This window comes from Alosa pseudoharengus, unplaced genomic scaffold (assembly GCF_046254945.1).
Source record: "Alosa pseudoharengus isolate Yale_2024_CS ecotype anadromous, Long Island Sound unplaced genomic scaffold, YU_APseudo_1.1 YU_APseudo_1.1_scf_19, whole genome shotgun sequence".
NCBI lineage: Eukaryota > Metazoa > Chordata > Actinopteri > Clupeiformes > Clupeidae > Alosa > Alosa pseudoharengus.
Window position 1 is genome coordinate 18,330,689 of NW_027468657.1, and position 24,916 is coordinate 18,355,604.

Here is a 24,916-nt window from a genome sequence, read left to right on the forward strand (position 1 = left end):
CAGAGAGCGACAGGTCTGAGGCGCACTCACCCAAGTTCGGATCATACTCCGTGATGAAGCGCCTGGTGAGGAACTTGACGATCAGCGCTGAGGGGAGGGAGAACACAAACTTCCTGTAAGTGGATTCCATGGGAACAGAATTGAAGCGCGCACGCAGGGTCCCGCCAGGGTCCTGAGAACTCTCTGCCCCCCTCACATTAAACACTCATAGTTTAGCCAGACTCCGGTAAAATTATTCCGCTCAATAAAGTTAAACAGTTAAACACAACTAATCATAATAGAAACGGATAATTCAGTTTTAAAACACAACGAGAACAATACAAATGATTTCTTTTTTTGTTTTCCCTGGTGCAATCCTCACTGATAACGGAAATCTTACTGATGTAATCAAATTGATTCATGCTGATGACGAACATCATATGGCTGATGACAAATTGTGCATCAAATGTGTTCATAATACAATGTCTTCACCCAAATACACATGGTACCCTGAAGGATTCGTAATCCATGAGCAGTAGCCTATTGCATCGGTAGCCTACCTGACTTTCCGGATCCAGTGACTCCCAAAACGGCAATATTAATCTCTGCAGGTCCCCGCTCCGCAACGGAGGCAATATTACAGCTTCTGCCTTTGCCAAACATCAGGGATATCGTGGACACACAAGGGATGCGAGACAAAACGAGCCGATGACAGAACAGCAGAGTACGGAGACCATGGCTTTTGTTCGATAGACAATTCTATCAACCTGTGAGGCGATCATAGCTAAACTCGTATAAAGGTATGCAGGGCATCGTCTTCTGTTGCATGCAGAAAACAATTGAAACTGCTGCTAACGGAAGAGCACGAAGACGCGTGAAGTTAGTTGAAAAAAACAAACCCGATTCTACATGTTAGGCTAAGAATATGAACCTGGCCTCAGTTCCAATTTCTCCGAGGAACTACAATATCGCAGAGTGACTTTGAGGGAGTTCAGAAAGTTCAGATGTGCTTCAGGGTCCGGATGCTTAGCCTACACGCAGGGCATGACTCCCCAAGTCCTTGTAAGGAATCCCTGAACTAACATTCAGAAAACCGAGTAGAAATCTGAGCTGCGCATATCCTCATTCACGGCGAGGTTGGGTGCGTAAAGTCAATTCCCAAAGTTATGTTTAAATGAATGGACAGTGCATTAAGTGGCAAGGAGAGCCTATTCAGCACTAATCATTTATATCCTTCACATGCTCTTCTTCCAGAGTGTAAAACCAAACAAAGTTGAGTACACACACACACACATACACACTTGTGCACACACACAAAACCCCACTTGATTTAACAATTAAGTTTCAAGTAACTGAGAAATTTTCTGAAGCTCTCTAATCTCAAGATCGATGTGTCTCTCTGTGTGTGTGTGTGTGTCTATGTGTATGTGTCTGTGTGTGTGTGTGTCTCTCTCTCTGTGTGTGTGTGTGTGTGTGTGTGTGTGTGTGTGTGTGTGTGGTGTGTGTTAAAGTAAACTCCACCCAGGGCTATAAAGTAACCCAGTCTGCAAGTGAAGACAACACCTCTTTGTACAGTTAATCCTTAGAAGAAGTGTTAAACCATCCACCATATTTCACCTAATATATCTTTCCAGAGTTTAGAAAAGAGATATAATTCATTACTCTGTAAGCCTGTAGTTTATTAAACCTTATGCACTTTGAAACGCACATAAAACACATTGTAATGAGACACTGCTGTAAATGTACTTGTCCAGGACATTTGCAAATGGACAGCTGTTGTGAGTTGTATTCGCAGCGTCTGGTTTATCCTTGAATGCCGTGCATGCATCTTAGCCCATTCAGGGGTGTGCACTTCAGGTCTTCATCATCATCAACCGTTTTTTATTCTGGGAGAAATTGACTGAGCAACAAGCTCTTTTACAGCAATGCCCTGAGTTACAAAACAACAACAATAATCAAAACAACAAAACAAGAACAATAAAAAGATACAAAAGGCAAATAATAATAATAATAATAATAATAATAATAATAATGATGATGATAGGTCTTAACTCTGCATACATGCGCCCTTATATGTAAAAACTAGTATGGTGCTCACTCTGTGACAACTTCGTTTGGAAGACAGATAAAGTTTCTTGAACATGTATGGAGTGTTCCAAGTGGTTGTCATGACACCTTGTTTCCCTGCTCATCTATTCCTGTGGCTGACTCTGTAAGCAGCCTGGTCATTAGCAAGTCCAAGGTCATGGCAATGGGACAGGGCCTGGGAAGCACATGCTGGCGCTGCTTGATGAGTTTATTTAGCAAGTTTACTTATTGAAGAAAGCATGTGCTGAATTTAGGAAACTTATGTATACAGTTTATAGTCTACCAGGATACTGTGAAGTTGTGCTATACAGTGCACACTTGTTTTGACTGGAGAAGACACCTCGAGTGACTCTTTCCTAAATATATTATCTATCTATCTATCTATCTATAATATATTATAATATATAATGTATTATAATACAACAACTACATCTATTTCTGTAGAATTGAAATGCATTTACTGGAAGTCCATGTAGCTGTGTGATGTTTATTATTTTACTGCAACTTGGTGGCTGCATATTATGATGCACAACAGTATGCAGGACATATATCGCTGTGTTAATGATGGGATGTAGTGGCGGCTAGTCGTGCGGCATAGTAACTATGCAACGCCCACTTGGGGAGTGGTGTCTGGTGTCCGATGTGGGAGGCTTAGGTTGGATTATGGTGCCTGCATATAACGCTGCCCTTGCATGCCACCCTGGGCCACAATGCCAAGCCTCAGTGGAAAAAAATGATGGGATGCCCCCCCCAACCCCCCCCCCCCCCCCCCACCACACACACACACACACAGACACACTCCTTCCCCCCTATAAAGGTATCAGGTTCAGAGTCAGATATGGGGGTTTCACTGCTGGGGAGAGCCTCTGACAGTGACTTCAAGATATGACCAGTTTTACAGTTACAGTCTTCCTAACACTTCTTTGACTGACAGCAGGAGAATCCTCAGAGAAACACACTGGACCGGTATCTCTGGCATGCTTTACATGTCTAAGCAATGTGGACAATGGACGCTAAGAGATTGGTATGGATTTTGAGTGTCACCCTGACGTAAATTTGGGACCGAAACGCTATCGCATGCTTCTGAAGAAGGTCAACACAAGAGAGACACCATCATCACGACACAAGATCTAAATAAAAAAAAAGTGGACAGCAGCGGACTCTGTGCCATTGGCATGGATTTGGAAAGGCACCCAGGCTGCCGTGCGCCAACCCTCCCTCACCCAACACCCCTCCAGCTGGCACTGTAGTTCAGACAGGACTCTGGAACAAAGGGCAGTAAATCTCCAGGGAAGCAGCCTGCCCAGCGCAGCTCAGTGGTCGTTCGTCCTACCTGTCAGCACCTCACGCTGTCCCTCATGCCATCGCCTCCGTCCCTCTCCGCGCGCAACAATGCCGTTCGGCCTTCACCGCGCGCCGCCACCCGGCTATCTATAGCCTCACACTATTCCCGCACGGGGACTGCGAGGAAGGAACACAAACCGTGCTGCAGACCCGTCTTCGTGTCGCCGTGGAGACCTGGACGATCTCGCCGTGGGTGCTGCCACGGGCAGCGACGTGGTAGAAGAGGTCTGACTATCACCTGTGGAAAGGCCCCTAAGCTGCAGCATGCTAACGCTAACCCCAGAATTGGCAACAATGGCAAGCGGTGTCAGCTTCATAGCGGAGCGGCTCGAGCCGTAACGGGAATCCTGATGAAGGATGACACTGGAGTTTCGATGGAGCCTGGCAGCTGCTCTGGCTCGGAGAGCGAGACCGACGGGTCGCCATGTCCCCTGGTGGACACACCAAAGCAAGAGGCAGCGCCATTGTGTGTGAGGGTGCGGGTGGACGGGAGTGTGTTCCCCGCAGAGCGCCCTCTCCTGGCAGGGGAGAGTGAGTACTTCCGTGCCCTGTTCCAGTCGGGCATGCGCGAGAGCCAGCAGGAGGAGATCAGGCTGCAGGGTCTTAGTGCCCGCGGGTTCCTCATCACTCTGAGCGTGCTGCAGGGGGAGCGGCCCCTGCTGAGCGCGGACGAGATCGTCGAGGTCATCGAGTGCGCCGCCTTCCTCCAGGTCCAGACGCTCGCCAAGCATCTCGCAAACATCATCGACTCAGACAACTGCTTGTTGATGTATCACACGTCGGCCGTCTACGGGCTGCTGGACCTTTTCAAAAGCGCTGCGCTGTTTATTCGTGACATATACGGTGACCTGAAGGATGACCTAAGATGTCTGCCTCAGGAGATGATCAGCTATGTGGAGTCCCTCATCCCCAACTCGTACGTGATGGTGGGCACTCACTCGCCCTCCACGAAGCTTCTGCGCGACTCTTGTCGCACCGTGTGCTACCTGGACGAGGAAGAGGACGACTGGAGGGTGCTCACCAGCCTGCCCCTGGACGCCAGCACCACCATGGCCAGCGTGGCCGTTCTCGACAACAAGCTGTACGTCGTCGGCGGGGTGGCCGACGTCAGCAAGAACGTGGTGGACTCCGGGTTCTGCTACGACCCGGAGGCGGACTCCTGGAGCGTGTTCCCGAGCCCCGCACAGCTCCGCTACAACGCTTCTCTGCTGGGCCACGAGGGGGCGCTGTACGCCCTGGGCGGAGAGTTCCAACGGAAGCCCATGGCCTCAGTGGAGGCGTTCCGGCCCGCCAAGCACACCTGGTCACCTGCAGCTAGCCTGCCGCGGACCGCCACCAACGTGCCATGCACCAAAGCCATGAACCGGATGTTCATCTGCCTGTGGAGGCCAAAGGACGCCACCGAGATCTACGAGTATGTGGTCGAACGTGACCAGTGGGAGTTAGTCACCACTCTTGTTCGACCGCAGAGTTACGGTCACTATATGGTGTCCCACAGGGACAATCTCTACGTCATGAGAAACGGCCCGGACGACGACTTCTTGCGGTGCATGATGGACTGCTACAACCTGACGACAGGAGAGTGGACCGCCATCCCAGGGCAGTACGAGGCGCTCTTCACGGCCGCAGTACGAGGAGACTCTGTGTTCACCCTAAACCGCCAGGTGACGGAGGAGTACGCCATCAGAGATCTCCGCTGGAAGAGCAGGAAAACGAGGAAGGGCTTCCCCCGCATCGGGACCATGTGGACCTTCCTCTTGCGGCTGCCCAGGAGGAAGAGAGAACCCCTGGAGAAGACTGTCCCCACCAGCCGCCAGGAGCTGGGTCGCCATGCTGTCTGGCCCCCCAACGCCCACTCCTCGTGCTTGGATTAATGTCTGGGAAGAGTTCTGTCACGAACACATGATTAGATTGTCGCTAAAGGAGGGTTCCTTCTGTTGATGTAATAACTAACTCAATTCATTCGTTTTAAATGATGGTCAGTATGAATTCTAGATCTGGACAGTGGAGTTCTAAAATGACCCTCGTTAATGGGCATTAAAGGTAAAGCGATGCTGGGTAACGTCACTTCTGTTGACTTTCAAACAAAACAGAGAGCTAGCTCGCTACTTCCTCCCCCTCCCTCCCGTGCTGCTCCCTAACTAACTAACTAACTAATTAACTCTCCTAAATGTGCATCTCGTCTGTGATTTGCTGGAACAGTTTGTTATGTTTTTATGGGCTGTGGTTTGCCCAGGTTGTTTGTGTTGCCGTTTTTGGAGCCTGGGCTGTCCACAGAGATTGCGGTTTCTTACAGTGTATACAGGGCACAGACAGCTAGTGGTTGGTGAGGTGATGTTTGCAGTAAGTGACATAAAATGTTTAGCCTAAAAAACGTGTGGCATCGCTTAGAGCACCTTTAACTCAACTGAAGGTCACTTGTTTTTAAATGCTGAGAGAATTAGATGAATGAACAAGACAGAGTAAATTGTAGAAGTAGAAAAAAAAAGGAAGCAGGTGTCACACTTACAACTTCCAATACAATGATGAGTTGTGCTACTCTTAAAAATATCCACCAATAACTGAACATACAGATGGACAGGGAATCCATCGTCTGGTAAATATAGTCATTGGTTGCCACATTTTCAATGGTGTCGTTATGTAAAATCATTACAAGTGTAACAGTCTCTTGAGTTCCATCAATGTTCTTTGTAAATTTGTTGACTCACATGGCTTCTGTCCTCGGGGATATATTAATGGAAGACAAATATGCAGAGGGCTCCTTTCTGTTTTCATATCAAACAAACCATTTATAGGGCTGATGTTCCACAGAGATTCCAATGCCGAGATTCCGTTTCCAAAGGGGGGGATCTTTGCCAGGGAATGTCGGGTCAAGTGGGGCCAGGGGAAAGAAAGAGGTGAGTCAGAGAGAAAGAGAGAAAGAAAGAGAGAGAGAAAGAACAGCCCTTATATGAGTGACGTAATGAAAGCAGGTTAAATTAAAGCCGTCAAACTAGATGAGAAAGATTAGCCAGCATCCGCAATTAGGGAAAGTGATTGGTTACGAAACTTGAACTTGACCTCAAAGTTGTGCAAGGGATCTGGTGCCCAGTGCCGAATTCTGTGTTCTCAAGCAGACAACCACCCTGTCTGCTGGCCAAAAAGTGTTCTCCTTTCTCAATTCTGTTATCCTTTGCCAGGAAGTACATCTTCTTTTCTCTCATCTGTTGATCGCTCAGTAACACAATGGCTCATATGAAATGCTTATGGGAGAAGCCGTGTGTGTGATTACTGAAATAAGTAGAACAGTTTAGGGAGCTTTGATTTCCCAAAGAGGGGGAGAAATTAAAATGAAAAACATATGTCATGCAAAATGTTGTCTACAGTTGTATTTTATTTGGCCAACATCCCTACAGTCTCAAATGAGTCTGCATCTTTACCAGTAACTGATTCAAATATTTACTGATGGGCATATGATTAACACCAGTAACTGATTTACAGTATATACTTACTGATGGGCATAGGCGTAACAACGCCAACCTCGCTCCAGCTGCAAGATCGACACGATTGGCACGATGTATTCACAACATGATTGGCACGATGTATTCATGTCAACTTTTGATGGCAGAAAAGGCGGGATATGTGTATATGACTGCCATATTTGCGTTACGAACTAACCCCATACATTTCTATTGGAGATTCTTTGAGTGCCGTGTCTCCTCATTAGAAAGTCTCTGCTTGGATCCATGGTCCCTGTGGGCACATGGACCCGTATATGGTACGGGCGCTGTAACCAATTGCGCCACAGCACCCCCAAACTGATTCAGAAGATTTATCATTCAAAATCCTGTTCTGTAGGGGATGCAGCACAACCTGCTCTAAAAACATAAGGAAATCCATGGAATGTTGAAATGATATACTGTGAAAAAATATATATAGACCATGATGATCGAACAATGATGAGTTTCCTCTTTTGATTCCAGTTTACTTGAACCTTGTTCAAACAACTGAATAAATGTCATTGAAAAATAAGTCATTGCACAGTTTTGAGTTTGTTTCCAAACATGTATTTTCATGCAGATACAGATGCAAATTGTATACAGTTCATATAAACAAGATGATTTTTAAACAACTGTGATATACAGCTTAGTGCAAACATTTAGCTGGTGCAAAACTGCCTAATAAGCTAGTACCAGACAACGGGACAGATTTGAAAGATCTGACATGACATGGATCTACTAACTAGAACCCTCTCAGATCCGGACCGGCTTGTGTCCATTTCAGAGGCGGTTCTGGGTAAGGCCTGTTGTGTCAGTCCTACCAGTGAGTGGAGGCACCATAGAACGAACCAGTAACAATAATAACAATAAAACCAACAATAACAACAGTAAACAGGGAGTCTAAACAGTAACATAGAAGCTAAATCCTGCATTAGGCCTACTGATCTACATACTGAAGGGATAACGTATTGTTCGTCGGTCATCATGGGAAAATAAGTCGAGATATGGGATAAGTGTCGAACAGAGCCTTATAATAAATGCTTGTATGTGCTTATCAGCGTATGTATGTACAGAGCTGTGCATACACAGAGAGGTGGCTTTCCAAGGCCACAGTGTTCAGTCCCTTCTGTTCCAGCCAGAGATAGGAAGAAAGCTTTGGCATAGCAAACCAGTGCACACAGAATTATCCCATGTGTGCCAGGACAACACCCAGTTCATCCAGTGTTGTGTTGTGTCATTGGTTAGCTCTGGCCAGCCGTGTCTATTCTCACAGGCCACGGCCCAGTGTTGAGCTGTGTGATTGGTCCAGCTGGGTGTCAGGCTACGCGTGTCATCAGCTCCTCCAGGGCGCGCTCCCGGTGGTTCTCGTGCACGAGCAGCACCTCCTTGATGGCGTTCTGCTGGAAGCCCATCTCATTAAACTGGTTCAGGAGCTGAAGGAACTCCTCAGCCTGCGGAAGAGGGGGGAGAGGAGATGGGGAGGAGAAGTGAGGAAGGGAGGGGAAGGGAGAGGAGGAAAGAGGAAGGGGATGAAGGGAGGGAAGAGACGAGGAAAAGAGGAAGGAGAGAAGGGAGAATAGAACAGAATCACATTGTTAGCATGCTGTAGAGTGTAGAGTCTCATACTCTCTTTACAGTTTACATCATATGCTGAAATATACAACCTTATTCAGAGTCTCCTTTGTCTGAAAATATAAACATTAATAAATGCTGAGAAATGTGTTTTCATATTGTGTCATTGTTGTGGACTGTATATACATTCCATATAGGCATTCTTGATTCATTGACCTTCGAGACATGTGTGTGTGACGTTGAACCCTTTTTAGTTTTTGGCTGCTACCTCTTCCTACATAAGTGCTACAAAATAGTGCATGTTTAATTGAGAGTTGTTCAGGAAGTAATTAGCTTTCCTACTGCAGTAGACTTAACTATATACACACACACACACACAGAGTATTTCGTGGTAATGACTTAACATTACATAAGCGAGGTGAATTGACCTGCACTTACCTTGGTCTCACAGTTCTGGAACATCTCCAGAGCCTCCTCCACCTCGGCCTCGTCATATCCCAGGCCACACAGGCGGTTGCAGGCCACCAGGTAATTCAGGATCTACGGAGGCAGGTACAACAACAGAGGGGAGACCAGGTGAGCTGGATGGCACAGGAGGCAGAGGGGGTCACACAGGTGGGGCATAGTGTGGCACAGGTAAGACATGCAGGTAAAGGTGTACCATGTAAAAAAGGAAGAAACCACACACTGTGTTCCCAGAAGCAGTGGACATTCTTAACTTGCCAACGGTTCTTAGAAAATGTGAACCATGTGGTGCTGGAACACGCATCAAAGTCTGTGAGTCCGTGACGGGAGAGATTGGGATTCAGCTAGTGTGTTTCCTAGATGCAGTGTCTTAATTTGCCAATGTTTCGACCGTGCAATGTGTGCGTTTCTAAAAGGCATGTGACAGATTTGTGGCAGATTAGCCAGGTGAGGCTGAGTGCACAGACAAAACAAGTGACAGCTTGCTGCAGGTGACCTCAGGTGAGATGGGCAAGTGGGTCCGGTGGAGGCGCACACAGGTGGGACCCAGGTGGACATGGTGCTGCGGATGGGACAGGTGAAACACACTGTGCAGCGGTAACAGGTGACAGCTGTGGTCAGGTGACTCATATGGCAGAATTAATGATGAGATTGGTTGCGATCAGATTGGCAAATACAACTCAGAAGTTGGACCCTAGTTGGAAATAAAATGTATGCACTCCTCTGATGAATTAGATTGTATCTAACCTTCAGTCACATTGAAGCCAAATCACATGCCGATTCAGGCAGGCTCTTTATATTTACGGAGACCAATGAGCATATTTACAATGTTTTATGCAACCAGTGTATATTCAGAATATGATCTATATACAACATATACAACAAAAAAGATCTAGCATATTCCACTGGTATATGTCTAATCTATTTGACCAGAGGTCAGTCTCTCACTAAACTGCATGTGTGTCATTGAAAGCTGAGCCATTTGACACACAACCCTGGCCGTGGTACCAGATCTCAGGACAAGGGGGTCGGGCGTCAGATTAACACCTATCAGATAAATAAAAACCCAGAGACACACTATTCCAGCCAGGGACAGACATCAGCATACTGTCATCTGAGCAGGGTAAGAACAGCATGTAGAGTAAGGGATGGAAGGAGAGAAAGGAGAGGAAGAGAGAGTCAGACATAGAGATAGAGAGTCAGACAGAGAGAGAGAGAGAGATGGAGAGAGTCAGACACAGAGAGAGAGAGAGAGAGAGGGAGGATGAAAGGGAAAGACAGGTAGATAAGGTGAGAGATAGGACAAAGAAGTGCCAGTGGGTGAAGCTTCTACATAAGTAGACAAACTGGGAGGAAGAAAAAAAAGACTGACAGATGCAGGTAAATAGATAAATAAAAGGATTAGAAGGGCAAAGTCTTATGAAGGAGAGAACATGACTCTCACAAGACTACATGGCACTGGGAGGATGAAGATTACAGACTCTCTCTCTCTCTCTGTGTGTGTGTGTGTGTGTGTGTGTGTGAGTGTGTACCTGTGTGTGTGTGTGTGTGTGTGCGTGTGTGTGAATGCCTGCCTGCCTGTGCGTGTGTGTGATAAATGCCAGCAGTTGTAGGGCATCTGGTTAATTAATCCCAGCCTGTCTCTGATCCTGCCACAACCTGCTGCCCTCTTGCTCCAGGCTTGGCACCAAGGTCAGTGCAGTCTGCTCCAAACAGGGCAACTAATCTCCTTACCCATGCCACCACTGACCCCGGCTGTGTTTAACCCCACTGGACAGCAGTAATCACGGGCACTGGTGAAGACTCACATGACAACATAGCAGCCGCTGTGGCCTGGGATTGTTTATTTGGTAACACTTTACTGTAAGGGTACATGAATGATCATGAATTCATGCAAGAATCAATTCATGATTTGTATTACTTCATTCCTTAATATCTAATGAATCATCAGGAATTGACATGAGTTCATAATTTGTAATTCGTGACCTCATATATGAACATCAACACATCAACTAAAACATTAGGTACGTTGGACACAGCATTATAAATTATGATTTATTAAGCATGATCATGATTATTTCTTTTTCTGCCAAAAATGTGGTCATAACTGCTCAAATTCTGACTTGAACACAACTTTGCAGTTCTCTAAACACATTTCATTATTCACCACTTTAGTTGAGGGGCAACAGACATGATGAGCTCATGAGCAATTAACCTTAAATTCCTGTTATCATGATGATCATGCTTAAAAAATCATAAATCATAATGATGTACCAATCGTACTTAATGTCTTAGGGGGCTGTGCTAAGTGTCTCTCTCAGCCAAGGGGTCCTTGGGCTGAAAAAGGTTGAAGACCCCGTCTTAGTTGTTAGTGCATGAGGTTGTGATGAATGAGAGACTATGAACTCATGTCAATTCCTGATGATTCATAAGATATAAAGGAATGAAGTAATGCATAAATCATGAATTAATTCATGGACCCGTCTCTTCCCGTAAAGTGTTACCGTTTATTTTTTAGATTTTTAGTTTATATATATTTTTTTATATGTTTTTAGTTTATATTTATTATCCTCTTTAGAAGACCTTTGTACTCTGTCCTCTCAGTGGGCTCATCTAATGCCATAGAGAGGTGTTGAGTTTTTTGTTTTAGGATATTTAAAGCATTCACACACACAGACAGACAGACAGACAGACAGACAGACACACAGACACACACACACACAAACACACAGAGATGGTGAGTCATCCAGAAAGCTGACCCCAGGCCTTGGTTTAGATGATACTATTTTACATCCACTTCCTACGTCTATGTGGGAACATTTGAGGTTGTTTTGGCTTTCAACTACTCTGGGATACAGGGAGAGAGAGAGAGAGAGGGAGAGAGAGAGAGAGAGAGAGAGAGAGACAGAGGGGGGAGAAAATGAGGATTAAGCGAGGGAGGGGGTAATAAAAGACAGGTTGTGGAAACTTTCCGAGGAGATCTTCTATCTGCTTTTTTATGATGTTATTTTTCCCTTCCTCCAGAACCTAATTAGAGGCGGTCTTGGAGGAAGTTGAAAGCTCCGTCAGAGGGCAGCTATAAAGGTGTGCTGGGGGGGGTGGCTCCCTGGCAGCGTACAGTACACATTACATAAGTTCAGCTAAATTCCTTTTCATCATTAGGGAAAAATGCTGCCCATTATGCAGGAAACATGCCACACTTAGTGATATAGTGATGTAACCTCTGTATGCGCTTCCTGTTCCAAAATGTCCATGAGAGTGTAAATCTAATCTCGGCCATGGACGACTCTTGCATTTAAACGGCATGTTCCAGAACTCATTTTGAGTGAGTGTCTGTTTGTATGTGTGTATGAGTGAGTATGTGTATCCATGTGTGTATGTGTGTGCGTGCGTGCGTCCGTGTGTGTGTGTGTGTGTGTGTGTACGTGTGTGTGTGTGTGTGTGTAACACACACCTGCTCTGAGCTGTGCTCTCTGGTCTTCTGCAGGGCGATGATGGCGGTCCTGAGGGAGTAGCCGTGCTCCGTGATGGCCTCCACCAGGTCCCTCTCCTCGTCGCTCAGCGCCGACAGCAGCTCCACCGAGGAGTCCACCACCGCATGGGAACCCAGCGGCCGAGGCTCTCCACAGGCAGGCGGGGGCCGAGGGAAGGAGCACAGGGACTGAAACATAACAAACAACAGTCAGTCACCAGCTCCCACAGGGACACGAGGGAGAGCGGGACACTCAGCAGCATGGCGATGGGAAGATGGGGAGATAAGAAGAACGTTTGAGGGAGAGAGGAAGACCGAAGAAGAGGCATAACAGAAATAAACAAAGGAGAGAGGGAGAAGAGAGAGAGAGAGAGAGAGAAAGAAAGAAATAGAGGGAGAGAGAGAGAGGAGAGAAAGAGAGAAGGAGAGAGATAGAGAGAAAGAGAGGAAGAGAGAGAGAGAAAGAAAGAGAAATAGGGGGGGAGAGAGGAGAGAAAGAGAGAGAGAGAAAGAGAGGGAGAGAGAAAGGAGAGAAAGTGAGAAGGAGAGAGAGAGAAAGAAAGAGAGGGAGTGAGGGGAGAGAAAGAGAGAAGGAGAGAGAGAGAGAAAGAAAGAAAGAAAGAAAGAAAGAAAGAACATGAGAAGAGGAGAATAGAGGAAGGAGGGAAAAAAATCTTTGAAATCATTTTGATGTGTCCATGTTTGAAATTTCCTGTGGGAATTCTAGTGGGTGATACTTGAGAGTTCCAAAACAGTTACTACTCGGAGGAGTGTTTTTTTCTATTCATTCCAGCAGTCATACTCTATAGATCATGTACAGTGGTCACTTGGGTTCATTCTTACATCATAAACCTTCAGTTGGCAGCATGTCAATCACATTTTTGTGGTCGTAGGCTACTCCTCAAAGCGTTAAAGTGGACTTGGGCCGTCTCAGCTCTACACTATCAGCACCAGGTCCATTCCAAAGCTGGACTCTGTGTTCCAGGACAGAGCCGGAGCCACAAAATGTGGTACACTCTCAACAATATAATACTGTATATACTTATGCTGCTGAGAACGACAGACCTCCTTCTCAAAGCCAAACCAGCATGGTGACAACTTGGCTGGATCCCAGAGAAAGACTTTTCACTGGCTAATATTAGACAGGGTATGTTTTGAGACATTTGAGAGTGGTATGATGATGATGAAGAAAAAGAGACCAATTTGTCCATTCTAAGTGAAGCATGATTTGATAATCATGGAGAATTTGCATCAAAGTGACCTTCATATTGACACATATAATTTAGCCTCATTAACATTTATAGATGTATCATGTCCATGGTTGATGAAAGCTGTGGAGAGCTTCAGGCTCTGTCTGTTAGCTGTTTAGCAGGGCTGTGTTGTGTGGGGGCTATTTAAATCTTTTGTGCGTCTTGTTCTAACCTCACCTAGCAGGTCAGAGACATTTATAGCTCGGTCTCAACTGACCGAAGCTAGGATCAGCTACTTTAGGCTTGACACCACTAACCTACGCTGCTCTCAGCTGCTCGTTTCCACACACTCACACTCAGATTCCCACCCTTTCTGGGAATCATGTGGCATGAGTCGAAAAAACAGTGGTCACTGCAGGTCAGTTGTGTTTCAACAAGATGGCAACCAGAGAAGTCAATCTCCTGGTGGGGATTTATATGGGGCACCAGGCAGGGCAAGATACAGAGAACCCCAAAATAACGTATCTTTGTCAACTGGGACGGACAGACATAACTTTCTGGCAAAAGACAGGATTGGTGAGGCGGGGGGAGAGGAAAAACATGTCTAAGAAAACTGAGAGAGTGATGATTTCTAGGAAGTTTAAATAACATCCACAGGGAGGTCAAATTCTAATGATCATAAGAACTGTGCACGTGCATATGAATGATGCCCAAATAACATCCACAGGGAGGTCAAATTCTAATTATCATAAGCACTGCGCACGTGCATATGAATGACGCCCAGGTAAATAACAGCACAAGCTTTGAAAAACACGCTCAGGGAACCACCAGAGGCCTGAAGGTAGTCAGACAGAGTGAGAATGTCATTGCCTTTAGCAGTACAGAGGGCTTATGGTGTATCTGATGGTAGTGAGACAGTGTGGACGTCGTTGCCCTTACCAATACAGAGGGCTTAGTGTACTGTATCTGATGGTAGTGAGACAGTGTGGACGTCGTTGCCCTTACCAATACAGAGGGCTTGGTGTATCTGATGGTGGGGACCGGTGCTTGGCTCTTCTTGGACGCTGTGATGGAGGTCTTCTTACGTGACGATCTCTGATCAGACAGGCTGATGCTCCTCAGGGTCGGTGGGCGGGGCGGGTTCCGCGCAGACAGGGATGCTTGCCGCAAGTTCCTGAGTTGGTTCTGCTGCTGCGGCCTAGATGGAACCGACTGTGCCTGTACACACCGGCTTCCCGGCAGGTCCAGGAACCGCTGCGAGGACCCGGCACCGTTCTTCAAGTCTCCCCCTTGACAGCGAGTGCCTGTCACCCCGACGTCACCACCACTGTTGTCCTTCTCCTCCTCCTCGTTGTCCGAGTCGGAGATGGTGAAGTGGACGCGGCCGTCGATGTTGCGCAGGTGCGAGGCGTTGAGGCTGCGGCAGCGGCGGAGAGGGTTGGGCTCCCACAGGTCACTGCTCCACCTGCTGGCCAGACGGCTCTCCTGCGGGCTGCTGAACATCATCCAATAGGGAGGGCAGGTGGGCAGCACGTCCGAGGGGGAGCGTGGGACTTGGGCCTGGGGCTGGGTTGGGTATCCCCCCTGGAGGCCCGTAAGAACCCAGTTCTCCAGTCTGAACGCATACTGTAGGGAGAGAGAGAACAGGGAATGGACATGAAGTTAGGTTCTACAGTCCATCAAATGATGAGTTCTAAGAGAGCTTGGGACAACATAGGTGGTGATAGTTCATCTCACATTATCTGCAGGAGAACAAAAAGAACTGGGAAAAGTCTACATTCAGTTTTGAAGTTTAGTTAATGGTGGGATCTGGAACAAATTCAAATGTTCCTAATATGTATCCTAAAGATCTTCAGAGCAGTCATTGATACATCCTCAGAATACAAGAGGATTTGGATGACTTCACTTGTGCATTGTAAACTACTACAGACCAGAGATTAGCAGAGTAAAGTAACTAAGTAGAAATACATTACTTAAGTATAAATGGGGAGTATTTGTACTTTACTTGAGTTTTTATTTTTCTTCCTAGTTCTACTTTACTACATGTTTTAAATTAAATGTATACTTTAACTCCACTACATTTTCATCAGCAGCATTAAGTACAAGGTAGGCTAAAATAATGTGCAAATGAAAACAAAAGCCACAGTTTCCATTCATCATATTAGATATTTGCAACCCCAAGATTTGACCTGTTGTCACCACAGGACACAGCAATGAATGAAGTCATAGTGACAGAGTTAAGGACTTGCAAATATAGCCAAGACATAGCACACCAAGGACTATATAGGCTGTTGTAAGGAGCGGAATTCAATTAAAACTCCATCTACTTGCTTTTCATTAATAGCACTTTTGTTTAGGCTTTCAAAGCATGTTTATGAAGTATGATGTAACTGCCCTTCTTAACATGTTGGATAAACTTCATTATAGGCCTATAAAAGGAAGCAGCAGTGAAATCAATGGAAGCCATACCTTTCTTAAGGCTTCCAAGACATTGTGTAAGAAGTGTACGCACCAAGTTTGAAGGTGCTGCATGAACTTAATAGCCTATCCAAAGTTCTGGCTGCTTTCTTTTTCATTAAAAACAAAGTGAAGGGAGGGGGTTGTCACTCCACCTGGCCTTGAAAGCTTTTACTAGTACTTTGTACTTCTACTTTCAGTACTTAAATATGTTTTATAATGGGCTACTTGTCATACTTAAGTACTGTAAACACTTTTACTTTTTTTTGCTTATAGATTACTTTTACTTTTTCTTAAGTCATTTTCTGATCAAATATACTTCTACTCCTACTTCTACTTCTAAGTGTGGGTTTCGGATACTTTATACAACAACTCTTCCACAGACTGTATACAAATAATCAACAAAAATGTAACCTCATTGTCATTGAACCTGAATTACCTGACAACTAACTTTTACTGTCAGAAAATACTGACCGACTGTCACCTGTCACCTTCCCCTTACCCCAAATATAAGACCATAATATTTTTCCTCACAGTAACAAGGGTCACCAGATGGTTCCTTAACTGCTGCTCAGAGAACCACGGCAGGTTCGGGAAATCCCTCAAGCACCACACACTGTGGCTATAGCTTACAAGGCCGTCGACCTTTTTGACAGTAAGTATTGCACTACTACATAGCAATAATCCTTGAATCGCATTTTCATAGAGCATTTCATAAAAAAAAAAAAAAAACACTGGAATGAATACATTTTTCCATAGCTACAGGCAAAAGATACAGATCGAAACAAGGTCTCTCTGTCTCTTTGTGTTTGTGTGTGTGTGTGTGTATTTGTGTTTGTGTGTGTGTGTGTGATTGTTCATCAAAAAAGTATATAATGGCAACGTTCAACAACAAAATGATTATTAAGTAAAACAGGAAACAGATTGGTTTGGCAGAACATCCAGACTGACTTGGAGGCCATTCAAAAACAACTCTTTTAGTCAGAAGGAAAACAAACGGCTTCGTCTGTACTCTGTAGTAAAAGCAGCCTGAAGGAACACAGGGGAATGCGCAGAGCAGAAGACTCTCGTGATGGAAGGGCGAACCGTGGCCAAAAATTATATAACATTCCAGAACCAGATTCCTCCAAATTGCCCAGGGACCTAGTGCAGGTATCGCCTTTTAGTTGGACAACTTCAGTTTAAATCCTTCAAACAAGGCAGCCTTGAGCACAGGTCCATATAGGGTCATAGGACGACTGCTTGGATCAGATAAGAAGCCAGGCGCGACTATTCCTTGAAAAACTCCACGGCCTTATCACATTAAAGTGAAACCTTGTTTTTGAGAGAGAGCGTGTCAGCAGTGATCTTCAGACCCATCCAATGTCAACATCTTGGCTGCAGCCCTAAGCCTATATATGGAGAACACATGGCCATGATGGAATTAAAATCGGTGTTTTGGAAAGAAACACGAATGATTACGATGTTGTAGAACATAATCCTAACCGTATAACGCCTATAGATACAATGTCAAGATATCCCTGCCTCTTGACGGAAAGGTTGCAATGCATAAGAGTAATGTATATTTGGAATTTGGTATTAGACATCCAAAGTACATTGTGTGCATTTCAGAAAACAACAACAAAAAAAGAGGATTTCACAATTAGGCTGTACAAAAATGAATGAGTGAAGTTGGATTTTTCTGGTACAGTGCAAGTGGGAGCTGCACAGATAGCTTCAGTGGGGGCCCGTTGGCTCTGGTGGGCAGGAGGTTCGGACTGCACTCACCTCTGTCTCCTGTAGGACCGTTAGGTAGTCTGGAACGGTGACGTCGGGCGCAGTGACCGGCTCCACCTCCTCCTTCACCTCCCCTAGCGCGCCCAGCGGGATCTTAAAAGGCACCTCCTCCACTGAGCTCATGCTGCACGTCTGCGGGGAGAGGGAGGGAGGGAAAGTCCAAAAACAGTTAAACATGCTGAGCACCCTAACACGCAAATGTCCTGTGGTGACAAGTAGACAGACTAATGAGTTGTGGTAATGGGTGAATATCAGTAAACCTACTTCAGTAAAACTAACGTCAGATAAAGATTTCTACAACTCTTCCATCCAAGAACTCTGGAATTTAGGTGAAGTTCTAGAACTTAAATCCAGAGACTTCCATAGAAGAAGAGGCTTGGATGATGGCTTGTGTCCAGGAATCACATAAGGATGACCGATGTTGGACATGGCGATAGCAGGAAACGTGAATGTTTATCGTCAGGGAAGATTTGAGTTAGACTTCTGGGAAGGCTTTGCCTGTTGCGGCTCAATGTTTACCTGTCTATTTGTTTACACCCTTACACAATGAAGAGGAGGCTGTGTTTACCTGTCTTTATCTATTTACACCCTTATTCACTGAAGAGGAGGATCCTGGGATTAGTGTTAGGTTTCCATGGCGCTACCTGCTGTCCACATCCATCTACCCTGTCTGCCCCCTCGGGATTATCATTGGTGGAGACCTGAACTTGAGTTGGACGCTGATAACCTCCTTCAGGACACAGCTAGCCAACAATAGACTCATTCACAGAAGACCTGTGGTGTGATGTGTTTTTCCAAGATGGTAGCTCACTTATTTGTTCACTAAACCTCTCAGCCTCTCATTTACCTCACGCACTTTAGGGAGGAAAATGTTCCAACAGTCCCAAGGCCTCTGCACTCATAGAACATAATGACAATTAGTATTAATGGGACGGACAATATTATACTATAGGGCAGAAGGACACTCCTGGCACATACACACACAGACACCCAAACCCACACCTACACCCACACACACCCTGTCCCAAGCACCTACGTAGCCCTAGAGGTACTGTAGCTGAACTCAAGTCAAACCTAAACTTCTCCACTTTCAACAACACACAGCATCTGTGTCTGAGTGGTTGTTGTCCTGGCAACCGCGGTTGTCGTAGCACCAGTGGAGCATCAGGTGAGGTGACAGCTGGTTCACTGACGCCAGTGAGGGCCTCAGCCCCCCGGCCTCTCCCTGACGATGGAGCACCACAATGGGGAGGAGGATCAGCCCGAGTCTGGCCCACTCAAACCAGCAGATGGCTCCAGATTTATGACCCAATCCGTGACTTTACCAGCAGATGCTCACTAAGCTTCTGGGTTGATCTTTTTTTTTTGTGGATCAAGCGGACAAGACAACAGAAGGTTAAAGAGTGCAACTTCTCCTTTTGCATTTAATCTCTTAGTGAAATGTAAAGACAACATAGGCTCCCAGGTATACCAATTACTGGTGTCAAATTCAAGTCCACAATATTTGGGCAAAGAAGTCTGCTAAATTCCTGAACTCTAACATTAGAATGCTCTAAAAGTTCTAGTCTCTACGCACCATGCTCTCTCATTCATTCCAACACTTGAACAGGTCAATGCACACAGGAGGGCAAGGGTTTGCTCACCGCCCTTAGCTAATCCACTGTTTTGGGGCTATAGCGCATACAGGGGGCTCTGTAGTGGTTTATCAACAAAAAATACTGTCTCCACGGCTTATTTGATGCGTATTAATGCAGAAAAAGATCACAGATCAATTTTCGCCGGAGTTACACATTAAGTAAAAATCTGACTTAGCAACTTTCACTTGTATTGGAGTAATATTTGACAAGGTGTATCTATACTGTCCCTTAAGTTAAGGAATTGTGTACTTTGTCCACCACTGCGCATAACTAAAATGATAAACCAAACTAAGACTAACATTTAACCAGGAGGATTTGGTCACACAAGAAACACGTACACATCTATGTTGAGCATATGAATGTGGGCATATCTACAAACACTGCATATAGCCTACTGTAGATATTAGGTAACAAGACAGGTCACAATACCAAGGTACCACTGATGCCAATATCATATGCCAATTGCTAACATTAATTAACATAAATCAGCCTAATAACTGATATGACAACTGACACACAACATGAACCCAATTCATCAGAACTCACCTGTCTGAGGAGTGTGCGTTCTCTCAGGCGTTTCGGGAATGTGTGAAGAGTGATGGGGAAGTTGAGAGAAGTGTCAGATCTTCCGTGCTGGGAGGATGTGTGTGGGAAAGTTGAGAGACGTGTGTGAGAAGTGTCAGGTCTTCCGTGCTGGGAGGATGTGTGTGGGGAAGTTGAGAGACGTGTGTGAGGAGTGTCAGGTCTTCCGTGCTGGGAGGGTGTGTGTGTGTGTGTGTTTTGAGAAGGTGATTAGATACCACGCGCACAGACGGAAGCTAATTCTCACAGATGCTGCTAATTCCTCCTTGTCACTAATCCACTGACATAACACACTTACACCCTCCCCAGACACAAACACACCTACACAGGCCCTGTTTACCTGCTTACCTTCAAACCCAGCCAACCACAACCAGTCTCAAATAAACAAAAACATGAACGCTATTCCCAAACAAAAACATCTCCACTCGTGTTTTATTAAAATTACAATTTATACAAAACAAGAGCACATATTCTCAGATATCAAAAATAAATACAGGCAAAAAACAGTGTTTGCTTGTGGGTCTGTCTATGACCGGGAGAATATATCGTACAAGGTGTGTGTGTGTGCGTGTGTTGCTTGTGGGTCTTTCGGTGGATCTGAGGAAGGATCACCTCAGGACAGACACTGTGGTGAATGGTCAAACTGGATTAGTTTGCATGTGCCCAGTAGCAACCTCTCCAATGTGACAGGTGGGCGAAACGCAGACAGATAAACTAGTAAGTATAATTTATCTTAAGCAATGGTAAGTCTTTTGTTTACCTTTTCAGGATTTGGTTTCTCAAAATACTCAGAATCTATCTGACTATAGTGCCAAACTGGTAAACAAACCCACCCACTCATATCTCTATGCTTACACAAGTGTATGTGTGTTTGTGTGTGTGTGTGTGTGTTTTTCACGACCCAGAGCTCACCAGTCTCTAATCTCAGTCATACTGGTTCCCTTGAAATCACTTCACTTCAGACTGACTCACAGACCTCTCACTGCTGGAGAAAAACAAGCCCAGCTCTGCAGTGGAGGGTGAGAGAGAGAGAGAGAGAGAGAGTAAAGACCAGAGAGAGATGTACTTTGCCAGGGTGCAGGCTCTGCAGTGGAGGGTGAGAGAGAGTAGAGACTCCTCACTGGTGATGTACCAGAGAGAGGGCATCACTTCAGTCAGTCAGAGATGTGCTTCACTCTTCAGTGGAGGGTGAGAGAGACAGTAGAGATCCCCCACTGGTGATGTGATACCAGAGAGAGGGCATCACAGAGAGTGGATCAGTCAGAGAGAGATGTGCTTCACCAGAGCACTGGCCCAGGCCTCATCAGCCGGGGGCTCAGGTAGGACCCATGCCTGGGGAACGGCACTTCCGTCTGGGTGCTCCTCTGGGACCAGGAACCTGTCCCACTCCCTCCTGGGAACAAACAGTCAGCGGTACGGTCAGACATTCTTCATATGAAAATCACATGTACAATATAAACCACATCGTTGTTCACGTCATATCAATTTCACACAATATCACAATATATCAACATGAGCTGAGAAATGGAAGGGTATATCTGAATTCTGAGTAATATGAGTATGGGAGGTCTGAGTAATAATGTGCTACCTGTCTCAATGACCCAAAGTCTGGCTTATAAAAATACAAAATCAAAAAGTTACTTTTGAGTGAATACTGCCTACATCTTTTTCTTAACAAAACTCCTTAAACTGTTCAAGAGGAGGAGCTGGTTTGTTCAGCTGGGCCCTACTTCTATAGCAGCAGCAAGTCTTAATGCCTAAAGTACTCTACACAAACACAGTGTCTGTGTCCCAGTCTTCCAAACACAGTGTCTGTGAATGACTACACTCAGTTCCCATCCCCATCCCAGTCTTCCAAACACAGTGAAAGAGGAAAAGAAAAGCCCACCGTATCTGCACCAGGGCAGGTAAAGAGATCTCCGCCTGCAGATAAAAATCCTGGAAGGCGTGAAGGGGATGATCAGGAGGAATGTCATCTATATGGAGAAAGGAAACAACCAGAACCCACTGAGTGAGACGGACTACAGGGCCCACGGTACCACCACAGCTCCACACTCAGCCATAGGCATCAATCTAACTCCATCCATTTTATTGTAATGTAATGTAATGCCATTTATTTATTTATTTCAACAGGGACCGTAAACATTAATAAATGCATTGTGCAAAGGTTGTAGCACATATATTGCTAATTTCCACCTGTAGTCCCTGGGCAGGTAGGTGGAACAATAAAATTAATGAATTACAATTCATTAGCATAGCTGCTCGTGTGCAAGGTTTCAAAAGCTTGACTTAGCTTGACTGAGTCATATTTCTCCGGAGAATGTTATGAAATTGTATACATTAATATTTTACAGTAAATGTGATTGATATGGAAATAACGAAAGCCACACCCTCCGCTCCTCACCTCCAAAGAGCATGCCCTCCGCTTCCTGCTTCTTCTGTAGGAACTTGTCACGCTCTTTCTTCTGTCGTTTCTCCAGGTCTCGCTTCCTCTCCTCCTCCTGTTCCCCCTCCAGCATGACGCGCAGGGCCTTCTCCTCAGCGTTGTAGACGGTCGTGCGCTTGGCAATCAGTGCACGCAGACGCTGCAGGTGACCCTCAAACACCTCGTCACTCTCCTTCTCAGGGTACACGCCTGAGGACAAGGCCATGTTCACACAGGACGTTCGTTTACTAGTCTGTAATGCTGGTTTATCTCATGCACAGGGACCTTAAACATTCTGACAGGCAGCAATGGAAAAACTACCACCATTGCAAATACTAACAGCAACAATGCTGATAATTATTTTAAGAAAAATAATATAAATGAAATTTAAGCTGTTTGACACAGCATATTGCCTAAAAGATCCCCTTACCATAGTAAGGATATTTACAGTTATTACAGAGAGTATTATTTTTTTTCATAATGTCATTTTGTGTGATTATATGCTATGCCAATTTGTAAGCCAGGTGTCTGAAAACTGCACGAGGTCATATTTTAGAACTACCTTTCATACAGTAGAAACCACCTGCATGCAGTTGAAACTACACAAAATGTGAAGAGAGTGAGAGGAAATTGCAGGAAATAGCCTACTGTAATTAGACAAGTAATACATAAGTAATTGACTGTTAATCTGTTACTGTTCAGAGTTGTGTCCTTTACCTTTCCTGGAAGCTGCTTCCTTGCGGAGTTTTCGAAGTTTCTCCAGAGCCTTGAGGATATCCAGCATCTTTTTGGAGTCACTCTGCTTCTTTCTCACCTCAGAGAGTACAGAGTCGGCTGCCTTCTTCAGTTCTTCCTCCTGTTCAGTGCAGGTAGACAAGTGAAAGGATGACACAATGAAATACAATAGGTAGATATAATGAAACTGGCATTGAAGGCTAATTGACCAGCATATGAAATTAGGAGTGACCACCATGCACAGACTTTATAACACAGAATGTGGGCAGCAGTACCACATTTTTCCTTCCAGTTATTGAGGCTATTGGGAGCATGTTCTTCAGTACACCATAGCACAACAACAGTTAGTCGCTAGTATCTGGTTCAATGGTCATACAGGCCAATTGTTGTGACATAGCGCCACCTGGTGTAAGTGGCCTCTTGCCCAATCTTACCCGCTTCTTCTCCTCCACTTTCAGAATGCGCTTCATCCTCCATTTATCGATGACCGCATGGCGTTCGGCCAGTCTCTCCTCTCGCTTTTGTTCTTCCTCAATTTGTTCAATTTTCTTCCTTCGAGTCCTTATTCTTTTCTTACGTATAGTCACCAGCTTCTTTTTGATACTTGACACGGTCTCTGCGTCACTCAGGAAACTTAACTTCTCTTGAATGTTTTTCTTTAATCCTACAGCTTTGCTGTACGACTCTTTCCAGACGTCGTCATTCTCCAAATTAAGTTTTAAGGTCTGACAGAGGAGAGACAATTCTGACACGAGTTTGACAGCACCATATAGATCTTCTCTCATCTGACTCACGCTCGCCGTTTGAGTTCTGCTTCTCTGCGGAAGGGTCTTATTCTTTCTCTTCAGCACGAAATTCTGTAACCACTGTTCATCTTGTTTTCTCTGCTTGGTCTCTTCGTCGAGCGGTGCGTGTTGTTCCAGTGGCTGATAACGTTGCTGGTGTCGAGGTTCATTGAAAGCATCGTTGAAACCTCTCTGACACATTTCGTTGTCTCTATTTGTTTGCCCAACAGTCTGAAACTCGGTGCTGGTGAAATGTATACGGGTATCCAAGGATCTGTTACTGTCTCTGTTTCTCTGAAGACCTGCGGTAGGTCCATGAGCCCACTGGTTCGCGACCCCATCATTGTGGGACTCAAACTCAGGCTGTTGTGGTGCATTACAAGCATTGCGCTGTGCCTCGATGAACGCCGATATTTGGTTTGATTCTGGTTCACAAAATCCCGGCGGTGGTCTGGATGGATCAAACTCAAAGGGTGGAGGGTTTGGTGGACACGGCTGTCCCTCAAATACCGGGGGCGGCTGATACTGAGGCGGTGGGTATCCGTATCCCGCACTGCCTTGTCCCGGGGGTAGTGGTGGGAAAGGGTGCCACGGGGGTGCATTTGGTGGTTGAGAAGGTTGGTACATATTTGGTCCTGCCCAAAAATTAGGACCGGAGGAGTTATCAACGCTACCTGGTACAGCAGCTCGGGGCGGCTGATAAGGGGCTGGTGGAAATCCAGGAGATGGACCTTGGTAAAAAGGTCTGCCGAAATTGCTCTCCATGTTAGGCGGATTCGTCGCCTGGTGCAGCTGACCGCTGGGTGTGTAGTATGGTGAGTTATCCATGTTTATGAATCCCACAAACAGCACATTCAAATTTGAAGAACAACTTAGTTGACTGAAGTCTGCAGTTGTCACGCCATTTTCTACCGGATGTTGTCTTCTATG

The 24,916-nt window shown here is 45.5% G+C and overlaps 4 protein-coding genes across 4 annotated transcripts in view; 1 reads left to right on the plus strand and 3 right to left on the minus strand.

Moving 5' to 3' along the window:
- rasl12 (RAS-like, family 12) overlaps positions 1-1,021 on the minus strand; it is a 6,075-nt gene extending 5,054 nt beyond the window's left edge. The window contains exons 1-2 of the mRNA XM_076291913.1: positions 540-1,021; positions 31-87 (exon numbers count right to left, since the gene is read on the minus strand). Coding sequence (XP_076148028.1) covers positions 31-87; positions 540-642 — 160 coding nt within the window. The 5' untranslated portion in view covers positions 643-1,021. The remainder of the gene's footprint in view (positions 1-30; positions 88-539) is intronic.
- Positions 1,022-3,425: 2,404 nt separating this feature from the next.
- kbtbd13a (kelch repeat and BTB domain containing 13a) lies at positions 3,426-5,525 on the plus strand. Its single transcript, XM_076292701.1, has one exon. It carries the CDS (start codon positions 3,426-3,428, stop codon positions 5,283-5,285), a length of 1,860 nt encoding a protein of 619 aa, XP_076148816.1. The 3' UTR covers positions 5,286-5,525.
- A 1,927-nt stretch (positions 5,526-7,452) lies between these two features.
- On the minus strand, positions 7,453-17,945 carry ubap1lb (ubiquitin associated protein 1-like b). Its single transcript, XM_076292890.1, has 5 exons — positions 17,814-17,945; positions 14,595-15,215; positions 12,382-12,588; positions 8,901-9,002; positions 7,453-8,341 (listed from the first exon to the last, which is right to left on the minus strand). Exons 1-5 carry the CDS (start codon positions 17,943-17,945, stop codon positions 8,207-8,209), a joined length of 1,197 nt encoding a protein of 398 aa, XP_076149005.1. The 3' UTR covers positions 7,453-8,206.
- A 2,498-nt stretch (positions 17,946-20,443) lies between these two features.
- On the minus strand, positions 20,444-24,893 carry pdcd7 (programmed cell death 7). The gene is made up of 5 exons (XM_076291914.1): positions 23,636-24,893; positions 23,184-23,322; positions 22,446-22,676; positions 21,930-22,017; positions 20,444-21,434 (listed from the first exon to the last, which is right to left on the minus strand). Exons 1-5 carry the CDS (start codon positions 24,812-24,814, stop codon positions 21,302-21,304), a joined length of 1,770 nt encoding a protein of 589 aa, XP_076148029.1. The 5' UTR covers positions 24,815-24,893; the 3' UTR covers positions 20,444-21,301.
- Positions 24,894-24,916: the final 23 nt, after the last annotated feature.